This window comes from Oncorhynchus mykiss, chromosome 6, assembly GCF_057628025.1.
Source record: "Oncorhynchus mykiss isolate SJ-2025 chromosome 6, ASM5762802v1, whole genome shotgun sequence".
In the NCBI taxonomy this organism is placed as follows: Eukaryota; Metazoa; Chordata; class Actinopteri; order Salmoniformes; family Salmonidae; genus Oncorhynchus; species Oncorhynchus mykiss.
The window spans coordinates 63,581,726-63,599,366 of record NC_143027.1 but is presented as its reverse complement, the minus strand read 5'-3'; the positions used below and the strand labels follow the sequence as shown (position 1 = coordinate 63,599,366).

Below are 17,641 nucleotides of genomic sequence, written 5' to 3'. Positions count from 1 at the left end.
AGAACACCATCCCAACCTTGAAGCACGGTGGGGGCAGCATCATGTTGTGGGGGTGCTTTGCTGCAGGAGGGACTGGTGCACTTCACAAAATACATGGCATCATGAGGGGAAATTATGTGGATATATTGAAGCAACATCTCAAGACATCAGTTAGGAAGTTAAAGCTTGGTCGCAAATGGGTCTTCCAAATGGACAATGACCCCAAGCATACTTCCAAAGTTGTGGCAAAATGGCTTAAAGACAACAACGTCAAGGTACTGGAGTGGCCATCACAAAGCCCTGACCTCAATCCTATAGAAGATTTGTGGGCAGAACTGAAAAAGCATGTGCGAACAAGGAGGCCTACAAACCTGAATCAGTTTCACCAGCTCTGTCAGGAGGAATGGGCCAAAATTCATCCAACTTGTGGGAAGCTTGTGGAAGGCTACCCGAAATGTTTGACCTTAGTTAAACAATTTAAAGGCAATGCTACCAAATACTAATTGAGTGTATGTAAACTTCTGACCCACTGGGAATGTGATGAAATAAAAGCTTAAATAAATCAGTCGCTCTACTATTATTCTGACATTTAACATTCTTAAAATAAAGTGGTGATCCTAACTGACCTAAAACAGGGAATGTTTACTCGGATTAAATGTCAGGAATTGTGAAAAACTGAGTTAATGTATTTGGCTAAGGTGTATGTAAACTTCCAACTACAACTGTAGCTGACATTGTAAAGTGCACACTGCAGACAAGCTACTTCTAATCAACTCAAGCCATAACACAACTGTCAGTGAACTCAGGTTAATAAAAAAAAGTAGAGAAATTGAATAATTTATCCTTTCGACCAGTGATTTTATTAAATTAGATGCATATAAAACACTGAAGAGCTGGTCATCTTTTACAGTATATTGTACACCACATCCAATTTCCTTAACAATTTGAAAACTATCAAATGTTAGAAAATAGGAATAAACATGTCCCTTTCTACCATTATGAAGACAATAAGGTCAGCCCATAATCCCCCTCCTTGTCTCACTTGATACAAGCCTGCAGAAGCAATGTTAAGGAGACCAGTTGTGTGAACTTGCTAGATCACAATTATATCTGCATTAGTAACAATTGATGAGCAAATTTCATTCGTCATGCACAAAAAAAAATACCTAAAATCCCTCTTGCTTCAACTGTTCAAGGATATTCCACAGACGTATCCAGAGGATGGCCATGAGGTTTGGTCACATCTATCGCAAAATGAATTAGGCTTGGGCTGTATACCGTATACATTTGAAACAGTTTGATTTTCAATACAACTGCTTAGAACCATCTTAGACATGCCAAATAAATTATCTCCAGCTATGCATTAGGTTTACTAACACACTAGATCAGTGGTTCGCTTGCAAGATCAAGCTTCTTGGTTACAGCAGAGACAATCAAGTTCCTCCTGGATAAATCCCTGCTGCTTAAATGTGTTTTGTGCATTCAGGACCAGTATGATGGTATGAAAATCTGGATAGCGCCCAACTAAAATGCATTACACTTGTCTATCCATTTTTACAGTGAATGCATAAGCCCCCTGTAAAATCTCAAACTACTAAACATGTAGTGTCAGTTTCAAAGCACGAACAATGAAACTTTTGATGGATAAAGATAACATGTGTATTTGGCAACCGTTATAGATACTATATACTTTCCTGTAAGAAACCCATCGACAGGTAAAGTGAAATATCTATATTTATAGACATTCTGGGTGAAATTATTTGCATAGAATCTAATTTGTTTAGATGTCACTGCAGTAGCAACTAGAATTTGACATGAGCATATAATTTCTCTAAATCAAAAATGTGCTCTACATATCACAAAGTATTTTTCACTGTGTTTTTGTATCTTTATGAAGTTTGGAGGCTGAATGAGAGAAAAGGCAATTTCATTATGTATTAACAGAAGTGTTGGTACTGGATGCTCCCTGTATAGTCCCTCGGATCATTGAAGCAAAATGAAAGGGCGACACATTGTTCAGGTTTTTCCAGGATGACACTGGATAGCATGAGAAGTACAGCTGCATTTCTGAGGGTTAAAGGGTGAAAAGGCAGTGGGGATATAGCCGTCGTCACATGAAGTCATCATAGTCTTGGGTGTAGCCACCATCGAATTCTCCATAGTCTGCAAGGTCATCTTTCCCCTTGGCTTTCATACCGCCACCAAGTACAGCTCCTTTCTTCTTCTTTTTGCCTTTGATTGCCTGTGGAACCAAAACTAAACTTAAACCATTTGTGCAAATAAATTGAATTGAGTGAATATTCATGTAAATGGCGCAACCAGGGTGCAAGTTAGTTCCTTGAGCTGAGACCAATGAAAAGCAATATGGAGGTACTGGTAGAGGGCTCCCTCCACTGACCGTAAAGAGATCTACAATTCACGAAGAAAACTCTAGAAGATGACATAATTTTTGTTGATCGTGAATAAGAAACAACTTACCTTTTCTTGCTTCTGTTTTTCATTAAGTAGCACTGTCAGGGAAGAGCTGATTTTCTTTAAGTCTTCAACTTCCACTGTGTAGAAAACAGGACATTTAGTTTAGACAAGTTAATACGTTATAACAACGGTTGAGCCTGAACGTTAGTGAACTCCAAATATGTCAAGTCAAACCATTATTGAATGGCTTATGTATATATACACATATCTCAACATGAGGTATTTATAACATGTGGTTTGGCATTTGTTTTAAAGTAATAAGTTAAGTGCACAAAACTAAAACACACTGAATAATAAATAATGTACCACATGTAGGATGTTGAACTCACATGAAATACAGAGCTCCCGAAACAGTGACTCCAAGAAGCTTGAATAATGCACAGATTTTTCATACTGTAATATTTTCACTTTCAGCAGCTTTTCAAACTCTGTGAAGTCCTCTTTAGAAGATGGGCACATGGCATCAATTCCAGAAACATTGTTTGTGGTACTACCCCCTGACATTCCTGAAATGACAAGGACAAAAACTAATGAAAACACACAATAACAGTATGGCTGGCTAGTGGGTACACATTAAAATGTATGTTTCATGTATCAGGGAAACATTTAAAAAAATCTGGGAAAATTACATCCTTGATATCTGGGTTAAACCTGACAGGATACTCCAGGATCTTACCAAAAGCCTCTTTTGCCAGCTCCAAGTCAGCTTCCTCCTGCATCTTCTGGACTTTCAACTTTTCTGCTAGCTGTTGTTCGGGTGTAAGCTCTTCCTCCTCCTCCTCCAACTATCAACAAGAAAAAAGTAAAGGCATGAGAGAGAAAATATTCAGATCTGTAAAGTTACTCCAACATTTCCAAAACTCACTTTCTTTTTTAGCTCTTGTTGCTTTTTCCTTAGCCGGTTTTCTTTCTCCTTAATTTTTTCGGCCAGTTTTTTCTTCTCAGACACTTTGGCCTCTGAAACAAAAAAAGAATGTTACAGCAAACCTCGAACAAAAACCACCATCAAATCAAGTTGAAATTATACATAATTTAAGCAGGTACTTGATAATAAAAGACAAGGCAGCCAGTACGATGCAGGAACATTTTTGTGATATTTTCACAAAAATATATACAGGTATGTGCATATTACAACAGGCTGCAGCCGCTACTTTCTCAAACCATTGGTTGGAAATTGTATATTTCTTCACCAGCTTTCTTTGCCTCTGCTTTCTTCTCTTCCTCTTCATCATCCCAGTTATCCTACAGAGAGAGAATTGACAGGAATGAGTCAAATGATGTGACTACATAATACTGGGTAGTTAAGTGGTTGGTTCTGGGACTTGTCTAGAGTAGGACTTTAATTAATTTTCTAGGAAATTCACTAGATTGAGGTTACGAGACCAACTGCATTATCAAACATCAGAAGACAAGTCAGAACCAGTCACAGCCACCTCATTATCACAAAAAGTGGTTATGTAAAGCCTTTCAACCAATATTTGGCAAATGTGTCATATTCCCTTATTAGGGCCTCAATGGATAAAACAAGTACCTAGCTCAAGCCTTATCCAAAAACACACAAGAACGTTTCTCTCGGTGTAGGCTGTGATTGTAAATAACAATGTGTTTTTAACTGACTTGGCTAGTTAAATAAATGTTACATAAAAATAAAAAAATGTAGGCCTACTGTACTGATTACGTTTTTATTTGAGAACATGAAAACACCATACGACTTGAACACTACCTATATTCCACAGAAACTATGGTCAACAATTGAAACTGCTTTGCTAGCCTTTTCCACAGCTGAATGATCCCACAGTAACGCTATACATTCGGATGACTTTCTAGACAAATGGTGAAAATGAATCAACGGGAAAAGTCTGTTGAATATTCTCGAAAATACACTTTACTTGTAGCATATGTCAGAGTTGGAAGCATCGAGTAGTAAGGCTCAATTTCAATCATCTGATGTCATCAGGGCAGAATAATGACGTTGGCAACTAACGTTAGCCAGCTAGTTTACATGCAAGTGTCTGTTAAATGTATAACACAAACAGAGCCTTGAACGGACTTGAATGACTAATCGCAGTCAGATTATGATTAATGTTTATCTTAAAACTGGCCAGTCAACACATTATTTCAGACCTAACTAGCTAAATTAGCTCCTAACCTAAAAAGCTAGTTCAGTAGCTAACGTTAGCTAGTTAACTTAACGTTACATGTCAGTAACGTTACACCATTGAATCTCCCCAACTCAGAAAACAAATATACACTGTAGCTTCTAACTAGTCAAAAAAAACATAGCTAACGTAGACCAATTCAAAAACAAGTGCCCGATAATGAGTCTCAGCTCGAACCAGGAGACTCGCTGACAGTTTTCACATGTGCGGCCTCACAGCTTGTACAATATCGAGCTAGCCAATATATATCTGTTACCGTTAGCTAACTAGCTAGTAGAACGTGGATAATGCTATGCTAGTTGGCGGCTAGCTAGCCAGCCAGCTAATGTCCAGACTAACTAGCAGGGCGTGTTGTGTTCGACTCAACTAATGGGTTAATTATGACCTGAAAGTCAGGTGTAAGATGTCCTTCATCATGTAACTAGCTAGCTAGTTAGTTGTTTGGTTACCTTCACATCTTCATCTTCGTCTTCGCCTTCCCATTTGTCCAGCACTACCGCCTTTTTGATCGGCGCGACGTCCAGCTCGAAGTTGTCAGCGTCTATAAATACATATTATAATGGTAACTAACCGTTATCTTGAACGTTCAAAACGATATGATAGCTAATATCAATCACAGTGTTATCCATCTTTCACAATCCCCAAAATATAGCTGTCGCACGATATCATTTCTAACTTTGTTCTCACCCCAATCGTCGGCATCCGCCATCTTGGCTATGTGTGTGTGTGCGGGTTTGACAGAACTCTGAACTGAAAGCGGCAAAGCAGATGGAGAAAGTAGACGAGGCTTTACCGCTCTGTAATGCTAGGAGTTGCTGCACTCTTCTTTTTTTTCAAGAAAGGAAAGCCCCTTCATGGAAGAGTATGCCTTTTATTGAGTTTAAAAAAAAATCGCACTGTACCTCAATCTTACATGTTAATCTTTAATATAAAATATTTAATTAAAGGCACAATCTGTCATTTCAACACCATAACCCTGCCAATTTGGTTAGGAAACTTAGGTGAAGTTGTGAGATGACTGACAGCTCGATATTAAACATATTTTTCAGTTAAACATTTCGATTACAAAAATATCAAATTAAAATGAATACAATGTAGAAGTTCTTTATTAGCAACATATTTATGCCTGAGTATTCACACAAAACAAAACTCACAGCAATTACAATACATGGAATAAATACCCCAAAAATATTTGCAATGAGAGTGTTATATAGGCTAGATTATTTTTGTGTTACAGAAATATTGGAAAGGAGTCTACTGGGCTACTTATAAACCATTAACACACCCTTTATAAAGTACACCATGTAAATTGTTGCCAAAATACTTTACAGATAGACAAGGATTTAAAAACATAATAATGCTCAAATAATAGAAAACATCACTGCACTTTGAGATAGAACCACATGATTACTCTTCTCTTTCAATTTAAAACAATGACATTTAAGCAATAAAATAAGATTTTATTCAACCTTAAACCTAACAAAATAATTGTCAGCCTAAACTGACGACTACAACTCAGCAATGCGCAATAAAATGCTGAAATGTTGTTTTCTTCACTCAGAGAATAGGCCAATAGCAAATTGATGGCTCTTCAGAAGGTGAGGTCAGTACAGGTGAATCGAAGCTTGGACGAGAGACTGAAAAACAGCTTCTATCTCAAGGCCATCTGACTGTTAATTAGCTATCACTAGCCGGTTACTCAACCCTGCACCTTAGAGGCTGCTGCCCTATATACATAGAATCACTGGTCACTTCATAATGTTTACATACTGTTTTACTCATCTCATATGTATATACTGTATTCTATTCTAATATATTATAGTCAATGCCACTCTGACATTGCTCATCCTAATATTTATATATTTCTTAATTCCATTATTTTTACTTTTAGATGTGTTTGTATTGTTGTGAATGCAAGCATTTCACTACACCCGTAATACAATCTGTTAAATATGTGTGTGACCAATTTGATATTATTTGCTGATAGAAATAAATATCCACCCATTATCAAATCATACATTACAATAGCCTGCAGGGCTACTCCAATATATTACACTTATTGTTTAACATGGAAGTTGTGTGGGAGAGAGTCCTCATGAGAGTCCTCATGGCCCATTGAGGGGTTTATCCATCAGAAGGGGAGGCCATTACAGAGCAGAAACTAACAGCACCATCAGCAGTCCCAGAAGGTGACAGAGAGGACTAGGGCACAGTGCCAGCCCTGGTGACCTGCCTGCATGGGGACAGACAAACACAAAATCAACACTAACTGTAAGGAGACAAACTCAACATTACAAGCATCCTACATCCAACACTCCCTCAAACCTTTGCTTGAGCTGTCCTTCTTCAACTAGATCCTGATTCCTCTTCATATTCAGACTCAAAGTTACAAAATATACACGCTGAAAGTATATACTGACATCATACGCATCTCATTTCAATACACTCTGCTAAGATCAAGACAATGTCAGCTTCAGTGAAACATGTAAGGAGGACTACGAAAACCCATCAGATATCACGCCCTCATTATTGGGAAAAAGCCCATAGTTGAAAATTGAGATTTTGGTTGTTTTGGTTACTTTAAACCCTTTACTTTATTCTAATGTAAAGCATATTGTATGATTAAAATTAAAATTAAAATTAAATAGTTCATTTTCATTTGTGTATAAGTAGCTGTAGGCTATGCCGGAGCAAACGTTCATAAAAGTAGTTCACACATTCTTCCGATGTTGATTGATCAGTCCTATTAGCTGCCAAAATTACATGAAAAGGGGTCAAAATATACAAACACTATTGCAGTAATTTCAGCAGTTCAGAATTATTATTATTAATTATATTATTATTTAAGTAACAAAGCAATTGAGATCCTATTCTAAAACTTGGTGGAAGCAAGAGGCATCTTGCTGTGATTATCTGTCATTTTGAGCTGCATCCAATTTCTGATAACAGTGGTCACTCACCTTCCCTCCCCTCGAAGATGTAAAATAGGATAGGTGTATGTAGATTAATTATCTACCAACGCAGTTATACCAATCCCCACTGCTTTTCTTTGGGTGTGTGTGTGTGGGGGGGGGGGGGGGGGGGGGGGTGAATGAGTGCACAGGCGAGAAGGGGTGTACATTGGATTGGGCTCCTGCCATTGTAGCATTCTTTCCGTTTTGTAGTTAGTCAATCATCAAATGTAAATATATTTGATCAATCATCGTTGAAGCTGACTTCTCAGATAAATAGCGATATTGCTTGTTGTTTGATTTAGATAGTTGTCATTACTTTGAGCAGACCTGCCAGTATGCTCTGAATTACCGGTAATCAATAATTATTTTATGATCTTCTGTCACTTCATCATGGATGGAGAGATGAGACCATCTTCAATGAGGATGCTAGATGAAAGCAATGTGCAGTATATTAATCGAGTTAGTTAGCTAGTTACAGTGCCTTGCGAAAGTATTCGGCCCCCTTGAACTTTGCGACCTTTTGCCACATTTCAGGCTTCAAACATAAAGATATAAAACTGTATTTTTTTGTGAAGAATCAACAACAAGTGGGACACACTCATGAAGTGGAACGACATTTATTGGATATTTCAAACTTTTTTAACAAATCAAAAACTGAAAAATTGGGCGTGCAAAATTATTCAGCCCCCTTAAGTTAATACTTTGTAGCGCCACCTTTTGCTGCGATTACAGCTGTAAGTCGCTTGGGGTATGTCTCTATCAGTTTTGCACATCGAGAGACTGACATTTTTTCCCATTCCTCCTTGCAAAACAGCTCGAGCTCAGTGAGGTTGGATGGAGAGCATTTGTGAACAGCAGTTTTCAGTTCTTTCCACAGATTCTCGATTGGATTCAGGTCTGGACTTTGACTTGGCCATTCTAACACCTGGATATGTTTATTTTTGAACCATTCCATTGTAGATTTTGCTTTATGTTTTGGATCGTTGTCTTGTTGGAAGACAAATCTCCGTCCCAGTCTCAGGTCTTTTGCAGACTCCATCAGGTTTTCTTCCAGAATGGTCCTGTATTTGGCTCCATCCATCTTCCCATCAATTTTAACCATCTTCCCTGTCCCTGCTGAAGAAAATCAGGCCCAAACCATGATGCTGCCACCACCATGTTTGACAGTGGACTTTACTTCCGGCGCCGACAGAGATGGCCGCCTCGCTTCGCGTTCCTAGGAAACTATGCAGTTTTTTGTTTTTTTACGTGTTATTTCTTACATTAGTACCCCAGGTCATCTTAGGTTTCATTACATACAGTCGAGAAGAACTACTGAATATAAGATCAGCATCAACTCACCATCAGTACGACCAAGAATATGTTTTTCGCGACGCGGATCCTGTGTTCTGCCTTACAAACAGGACAACGGAGTGGATCCTATGCAGCGACCCAAAAAAACGACTCCGAAAGAGAGGGAAACGAGGCGGTCTTCTGGTCAGACTCCGGAGACGGGCACAGCGCGCACCACTCCCTAGCATTCTTCTTGCCAATGTCCAGTCTCTTGACAACAAGGTTGATGAAATCCGAGCAAGGGTAGCATTCCAGAGGGACATCAGAGACTGTAACGTTCTTTGCTTCACGGAAACGTGGCTTACTGGAGAGACGCTATCCGAAGCGGTGCAGCCAACAGGTTTCTCCACGCATCGCGCAGACAGGAAAAAACATATTTCTGGTAAAAAGAGGGGCGGGGGCGTATGCCTTATGACTAACGTGACATGGTGCGATGAAAGAAACATACAGGAACTCAAATCCGTCTGTTCACCTGATTTAGAATTCCTCACAATCAAATGTAGACCGCATTATCTACCAAGAGAATTCTCTTCGATTATAATCACAGCCGTATATATCCCCCCCCAAGCAGACACATCGATGGCTCTGAACGAACTTTATTTAACTCTCTGCAAACTGGAAACGATTTATCCGGAGGCTGCATTCATTGTAGCTGGGGATTTTAACAAGGCTAATCTGAAAACAAGACTCCCCAAATTTTATCAGCATATCGATTGCGCAACCAGGGGAGGAAAGACCTTGGACCATTGTTACTCTAACTTCCGCGACGCATATAAGGCCCTGCCCCGCCCCCCTTTCGGAAAAGCTGACCACGACTCCATTTTGTTGATCCCTGCCTACAGACAGAAACTAAAACAAGAGGCTCCCACGCTGAGGTCTGTCCAACGCTGGTCCGACCAAGCTGACTCCACACTCCAAGACTGCTTCCATCACGTGGACTGGGAGATGTTTCGTATTGCGTCAGATAACAACATTGACGAATACGCTGATTCGGTGTGCGAGTTCATTAGAACGTGCGTTGAAGATGTCGTTCCCATAGCAACGATTAAAACATTCCCTAACCAGAAACCGTGGATTGATGGCAGCATTCGTGTGAAACTGAAAGCGCGAACCACTGCTTTTAATCAGGGCAAGGTGTCTGGTAACATGACCGAATACAAACAGTGCAGCTATTCCCTCCGCAAGGCTATCAAACAAGCTAAGCGCCAGTACAGAGACAAAGTAGAATCTCAATTCAACGGCTCAGACACAAGAGGCATGTGGCAGGGTCTACAGTCAATCACGGACTACAGGAAGAAACCCAGCCCAGTCACGGACCAGGATGTCTTGCTCCCAGGCAGACTAAATAACTTTTTTGCCCGCTTTGAGGACAATACAGTGCCACTGACACGGCCTGCAACGAAAACATGCGGTCTCTCCTTCACTGCAGCCGAGGTGAGTAAGACATTTAAACGTGTTAACCCTCGCAAGGCTGCAGGCCCAGATGGCATCCCCAGCCGCGCCCTCAGAGCATGCGCAGACCAGCTGGCCGGTGTGTTTACGGACATATTCAATCAATCCCTATACCAGTCTGCTGTTCCCACATGCTTCAAGAGGGCCACCATTGTTCCTGTTCCCAAGAAAGCTAAGGTAACTGAGCTAAATGACTACCGCCCCGTAGCACTCACATCCGTCATCATGAAGTGCTTTGAGAGACTAGTCAAGGACCATATCACCTCCACCCTACCTGACACCCTAGACCCACTCCAATTTGCTTACCGCCCAAATAGGTCCACAGACGATGCAATCTCAACCACACTGCACACTGCCCTAACCCATCTGGACAAGAGGAATACCTATGTGAGAATGCTGTTCATCGACTACAGCTCGGCATTCAACACCATAGTACCCTCCAAGCTCGTCATCAAGCTCGAGACCCTGGGTCTCGACCCCGCCCTGTGCAACTGGGTACTGGACTTCCTGACGGGCCGCCCCCAGGTGGTGAGGGTAGGCAACAACATCTCCTCCCCGCTGATCCTCAACACTGGGGCCCCACAAGGTTGCGTTCTGAGCCCTCTCCTGTACTCCCTGTTCACCCACGACTGCGTGGCCACGCACGCCTCCAACTCAATCATCAAGTTTGCGGACGACACAACAGTGGTAGGCTTGATTACCAACAACGATGAGACGGCCTACAGGGAGGAGGTGAGGGCCCTCGGAGTGTGGTGTCAGGAAAACAACCTCACACTCAACGTCAACAAAACTAAGGAGATGATTGTGGACTTCAGGAAACAGCAGAGGGAACACCCCCCTATCCACATCGATGGAACAGTAGTGGAGAGGGTAGCAAGTTTTAAGTTCCTCGGCATACACATCACAGACAAACTGAATTGGTCCACTCACACAGACAGCATCGTGAAGAAGGCGCAGCAGCGCCTCTTCAACCTCAGGAGGCTGAAGAAATTCGGCTTGTCACCAAAAGCACTCACAAACTTCTACAGATGCACAATCGAGAGCATCCTGGCGGGCTGTATCACCGCCTGGTATGGCAACTGCACCGCCCTCAACCGTAAGGCTCTCCAGAGGGTAGTGAGGTCTGCACAACGCATCACCGGGGGCAAACTACCTGCCCTCCAGGACACCTACACCACCCGATGTCACAGGAAGGCCATAAAGATCATCAAGGACATCAACCACCCGAGCCACTGCCTGTTCACCCCGCTATCATCCAGAAGGCGAGGTCAGTACAGGTGCATCAAAGCTGGGACCGAGAGACTGAAAAACAGCTTCTATCTCAAGGCCATCAGACTGTTAAACAGCCACCACTAACACTGAGTGGCTGCTGCCAACACACTGACACTGACTCAACTCCAGCCACTTTAATAATGGGAATTGATGGGAAATGATGTAAATATATCACTAGCCACTTTAAACAATGCTACCTTATATAAATGTTACTTACCCTACATTATTCATCTCATATGCATACGTATATACTGTACTCTATATCATCGACGGTATCCTTATGTAATACATGTATCACTAGCCACTTTATACTATACTATGCCACTTTGTTTACATACTCATCTCATTTGTACATACTGTACCCGATACCATCTACTGTATCTTGCCTATGCTGCTCTGTACCATCACTCATTCATATATCCTTATGTACATATTCTTTATCCCCTTACACTGTGTACAAGACAGTAGTTTTGGAATTGTTAGTTAGATTACTTGTTATTACTGCATTGTCGGAACTAGAAGCACAAGCATTTCGCTACACTCGAATTAACATCTGCTAACCATGTGTATGTGACAAATAAAATTTGATTTGATTTGATTTGATTTGGATGGTGTGTTCAGGGTGATGAGCTGTGTTGCTTTTACGCCAAACATAACGTTTTGCATTGTTGCCAAAAAGTTCAATTTTGGTTTCATCTGACCAGAGCACCTTCTTCCACATGTTTGGTGTGTCTCCCAGGTGGCTTGTGGCAAACTTTAAACAACACTTTTTATGGATATCTTTAAGAAATGGCTTTCTTCTTGCCACTCTTCCACAAAGGCCAGATTTGTGCAATATACGACTGATTGTTGTCCTATGGACAGAGTCTCCCACCTCAGCTGTAGATCTCTGCAGTTCATCCAGAGTGATCATGGGCCTCTTGGCTGCATCTCTGATCAGTCTTCTCCTTGTATGAGCTGAAAGTTTAGAGGGACGGCCAGGTCTTGGTAGATTTGCAGGGGTCTGATACTCTTTCCATTTCAATATTATCGCTTGCACAGTGCTCCTTGGGAGGTTTAAAGCTTGGGAAATCTTTTTGTATCCAAATCCGGCTTTAAACTTCTTCACAACAGTATCTCGGACCTGCCTGGTGTGTTCCTTGTTCTTCATGATGCTCTCTGCGCTTTTAACGGACCTCTGAGACTATCACAGTGCAGGTGCTTTTATACGGAGACTTGATTACACACAGGTGGATTGTATTTATCATCATTAGTCATTTAGGTCAACATTGGATCATTCAGAGATCCTCACTGAACTTCTGGAGAGAGTTTGCTGCACTGAAAGTAAAGGGGCTGAATAATTTTGCACGCCCAATTTTTCAGTTTTTGATTTGTTTGAAATATCCAATAAATGTCGTTCCACTTCATGATTGTGTCCCACTTGTTGTTGATTCTTCACAAAAAAATACAGTTTTATATCTTTATGTTTGAAGCCTGAAATGTGGCAAAAGGTCGCAAAGTTCAAGGGGGCCGAATACTTTCGCAAGGCACTGTAAGTACACAATGTATTAGCTAGACTTTATCAAACTTACCAGGCCTTCACCACCTGCATCTACTTTGTATTTGTTCAAGGTAGCTTTTCATTTCACGATATGAAGGGTTTCCCGAGGCCGCCACACAAATGAAAATCATCTAGGGAAATGGTGTACACTTGAAACATTTCAGCAGGTGAAAGTGAATTACCACGGAAGTCAACAGGTTTGTCATCCCAGACGGTCAGCACCATAGACATAGCTGTCAGCTGCACAGGGGACAAAAGCAAGCGCTGGGCTTCAGTCACCGCTTTGGCCTGTTCATAGGAAAACATGCTGATCTGGGCTGGGTCAAACACGACCTGAGGAAACACGGACAATTCACATGAACACAACATAGAAAAACAACTATTTGATAGAGGGCAATGGAATCATAGGCATTTTGAATCCTCACACTTACAGCAAACTTGTCTGCCCGGATGAGGGACACAGCCAGAGGTGTAAATCCTTCAATCTGCTCCTTCACCAAAGAAGACATGGCCATATCTGGGAGGCCAGCTGCAGATTGTAAGAGGTTGAAACTAATTTCAGGCAGTAGTCATATTTGTCGTAGCAAAACAACAAAAGGCATGTAATGTACCTGCCAGTGCTCCAACCTCAATGAAGACCTCAGGGCCCCAGGAGCTTATGGGTCCAAAAGCCAGGCTATGGCTCAGCAGTCCCGTTAAAGCCTGTTGCTGCTCTTCTGAACAGGACAGCCGCAGACGGCCCAGCCACAGAACTGCCTTACTGCAGCCAGGAGGGGGGAGAGGTGAGTTACAGACAATTATGTATATATGTAACAGGGTTGGTTATGTTTCTACTTGCCTCGAAAGAAATGTGTGTTTAATGTTCAAGTATTGTTATTGATTGGTTTAATTCCGATGACAATAAGGCGTGTTGTTATTGGCCCCGCTTGCAGATAGGGGGAGATCGCGAACGTCAGGTCTCCCCAGTATGAAAATGTGATGCAAGGGGTAGTTCCGAGTTCTGAAGACTGTATTTATTCTATGTTTATATTTTACAATGTGTACCAGTTTGCTGTACATTGCTGATTTATACATGTGTGGGTATATGGTACCTGTTAGGGATTGAGGGGCTTTCTGGGATGTGCTTTGGTATATGATTGGTGTATATAAGTGTTTTAGCTAGCATGCACCGATGTAATGGTCACATAAGCACACTGCTAACACAGTTGTTATCTTGCTACAGATTTGACCATCGACAGCCATCAACATCATTAAGTCCTGCACAACTAACATGCTGTTTCCTATTTAACCATAGATAATAAATAACGCTCAACTGGGACCACTGGCTGGGGTGATTTCTTTGAACAAAACACAACGCAAGGAGAGTACGATTAACATGTGTTACATATACACTAGATGACTGACAGAGGGCAGTGTTTTGACGCCACCGCATCCCCATTGGTACTCCCATCATAATAAAACATGTTTTGGAAGTTATAGAAATTAATTTAATGTCTACGTTTATTTTTGCCATGTTTAATTCTATTACAGACACCTTAATGCATACTTTTACATTATATTATGTGAGCTTAACATAAAAAATATATAGTTTTTTTCCTTTAAATTATACATTTTAGAAAGTACTAGTGTTACTGTCCCCACATCAACAAAAAAATAATAATTTTGTCCATGAAACATTTCATTAAAATAATTTAGAATTCCATTAATTCCTAAGGAGACTGGAGTGCCAATATGGCCGATCTGTGGCTTCAAAGCCTCTCATTGGCCAATACATATCATCAGCAATAAATAGCTATATTCAATACAATTCAGTTTATTTAAAACCTACTATATGTTTAACCTTTTATCATGGTTGGTGTCTTGACTGATTTATCCAAAATAGTGTGACATAAAACATTACTTTTCTGTCCTTGCATTTATGGCAGTATAAGTTGTTGTTATATCTTATATGAAGCATTAATCAGTTAAATTAGACATTGAACTTGAACCTTGTAAGAATCCTGGATCTAGCTCTTGGCTAGTTTTTTGTATAGAGATCTCAGAAATGCAGTGTAACATTTAGTATCTCCTTATGTTGCAGGTGAAAACAGTTTCCATGGGCACACAAATCCAAAATAATGTATGCATTGCAAAATCGAAATGCTTCTAACCCGAAAGAGTCACCTTACCTAGATACTTAAAACCTACATTTGATACGGTCATTCATGTGGGTTCTTCAGTAATTATGCACAATACTTGTTGGATGCACATTTGGTGACCAGCTGACTAGTCACGCCATGATATTTTCACACATCATCAGATCCAGGAAGGAATTTTCAGGATGACAGTCAAGTGATGAACAGCTATAGCAATAGCGCATGCGATGCAACTGACCAAGTGCTGGGAAAAAAAGGTGATTGTGAGAAATGTCCAGAATATTTATGTCTCATTCGTTACACCAGTGAAGACAGTTGTGCCTGGATCCACGATCTGTGGCAAATTGATATTGATCATCTGTTTGTCGTCTGTTAGATTTAACAGAGAAAGCATCAAGGTAGAGTTTGTGTTTTCATATGTTTTTGTGCCTCGGATTGGAAGCCAAGTCTACTGTTGTGTAGGATAGACTATTGCACAACACCCAACGCTATTCCTATGAATGATTCTGGATATAATGACAACACATTACACAGTCTAGTGGGCTTATTCACAATGATCTTGTAATGAAATAACATAACAAATACATGTTACCATGTTAGACCTGCAATTGTGAACAATACAAAGGGCTTGAAGTAGCCGACTTGAACATGGAGCTCAGGAATTCAAGTGCTGGAATAGGCTTCATAGCCTCAGGAAGTGAGGGTGCTGAGGGTGCTGCAGCACCCCCTGAAAAATAAGAATTGAAAAGAAATATTCATAAAATATTCTCACAAAAGTAGTGCACTGAGTGAGCCTTTACTAATCCTGTATCAGCAGACCGATATGTCAGTCTGTAGCAATGACTTCCCATAGTATGACTTCCCATACAAATCCTTCCATTGAAAAAGGAACTTTGGTTTTTGGTCAGGTTCTCATCATAAAAACAGCAATGGTGAGATTAATGATACCGCTATTCATGGATGTATTGTGTGCCTGCATCAGCCACATAGGCTGCATTATTTGTAAAGTGGTAATGGCTTCGTTTTTTGACACTTCTTGCATGCTTTTTGGGGGAGGTTCTATATTGTACATTAACATTGAGGTCCTTGAAAATTACAATTAAGTGCTTGAAAAAGTCCCTGAATGTCCTTGAATTTGACTTGCCAATGTCTGTATGAACCCTGCATAAAGGGCCTGTTGTTCTATAGGTGGAGTTATGGGACAATTTGCATAAATTTACTTTTATTCCTTTAAGTACACATGTGGAACTGCATGAAAATCCTTTTCATTTTTTGTTTCAAACCATTTTGAAATGCTGATCCAATGTCACACATTGGCCCCATTACTTATAGAATGCCCCATATACAGTACATCATTGGTTAAAGCATGTAGAATGACAGGAGGGAGAAACCGGTTGGATAAAGGCTAAGAAGACACACATTATGGGAGGTTTCACATGAAAAATGCAAACTCTTTTTAATGGTAAAAAAAACACAGCACCTATAACACTCCCTCTCTCAAGTGAGTCCCTCTCACTGAATTGAGTAGGTCTCTAATCTCACCTGAACTCCACTGCATTCAGGGAGCGCATGTCTGAGTCCTTGATCCCACACAGTATGTGTCCCATAGCCACCAGGGTGCTGGAGGCCAGCTGACTAGGACCCACCTGGGTGGAGTTGAGCACAGAGGAGGACAGCACAGCCAGCTGGGACAGGAGAGACAAGGATAGCAAAAGGCACCAAACAAACAAACAAGGGCACACCAAAGCAGGTAGGACATTCAGATAACACTTTACTTGACACCCATTGTCATAAAGCGTTATGACACGGTCATAACAATGCAATAATACAGTGTGTCATAACAGCTGTCATAACCTGTTATAATATAGTCATAACAGTGTCATGACATATTTAGACCTGTTGTGACATACATTGCGTTATTTTACGGCTGGTTATGACACCTACATAAGAGTGTCAAAATGCACAAAACCTACCGCACAAGGCAACACATTCCATTACCCTGATGAAGACAGCTTGGCTGTCGAAACGTTGGTAATTACATTTTTGCATCTGAGCTCCTGGAGTGTGCGGCTCTAGGAGCTCCATAGCCTACATGTCAACAGTATGTTAATGTTATATTACATTTTAAAAAAATAGAAATTTACCATATTAAATTATCGTTCTAATTACGCACACATTGATGTCAGACATGCACCTACCCCAATGCTCTGTTGCAGATGACTGGGATGAACGCAGGAGCAGATTTCAGAAGGAGGACAAGACATCCTCTTTTTTTACTGATGACTGATATAAAAGGCATGTACGTGATAGGCCTATTTGCCTTATATGATTATGATGGTCATA

General features: G+C 40.8%; 2 protein-coding genes across 2 annotated transcripts in view; both read right to left on the bottom strand.

Moving 5' to 3' along the window:
- Positions 1–816: 816 nt before the first annotated feature.
- Positions 817–5,495, bottom strand: eif3jb (eukaryotic translation initiation factor 3, subunit Jb). The gene is made up of 8 exons (XM_021607199.3): positions 5,301–5,495; positions 5,063–5,154; positions 3,645–3,696; positions 3,320–3,411; positions 3,131–3,239; positions 2,784–2,960; positions 2,458–2,531; positions 817–2,221 (listed from the first exon to the last, which is right to left on the bottom strand). The coding sequence occupies exons 1-8, from the start codon at positions 5,320–5,322 to the stop codon at positions 2,090–2,092; spliced, it is 750 nt and encodes a 249-aa protein (XP_021462874.1). The 5' UTR covers positions 5,323–5,495; the 3' UTR covers positions 817–2,089.
- Positions 5,496–5,701: 206 nt separating this feature from the next.
- Positions 5,702–17,641, bottom strand: part of strc1 (stereocilin 1) — a 28,745-nt gene continuing 16,805 nt past the window's right edge. Inside the window, exons 23-27 of the mRNA XM_090238540.1 lie at positions 16,841–16,983; positions 13,775–13,923; positions 13,595–13,692; positions 13,346–13,496; positions 5,702–6,846 (exon numbers count right to left, since the gene is read on the bottom strand). Of these exons, the coding sequence (XP_090094666.1) occupies positions 6,761–6,846; positions 13,346–13,496; positions 13,595–13,692; positions 13,775–13,923; positions 16,841–16,983 (627 nt within the window). The 3' untranslated portion in view covers positions 5,702–6,760. The remainder of the gene's footprint in view (positions 6,847–13,345; positions 13,497–13,594; positions 13,693–13,774; positions 13,924–16,840; positions 16,984–17,641) is intronic.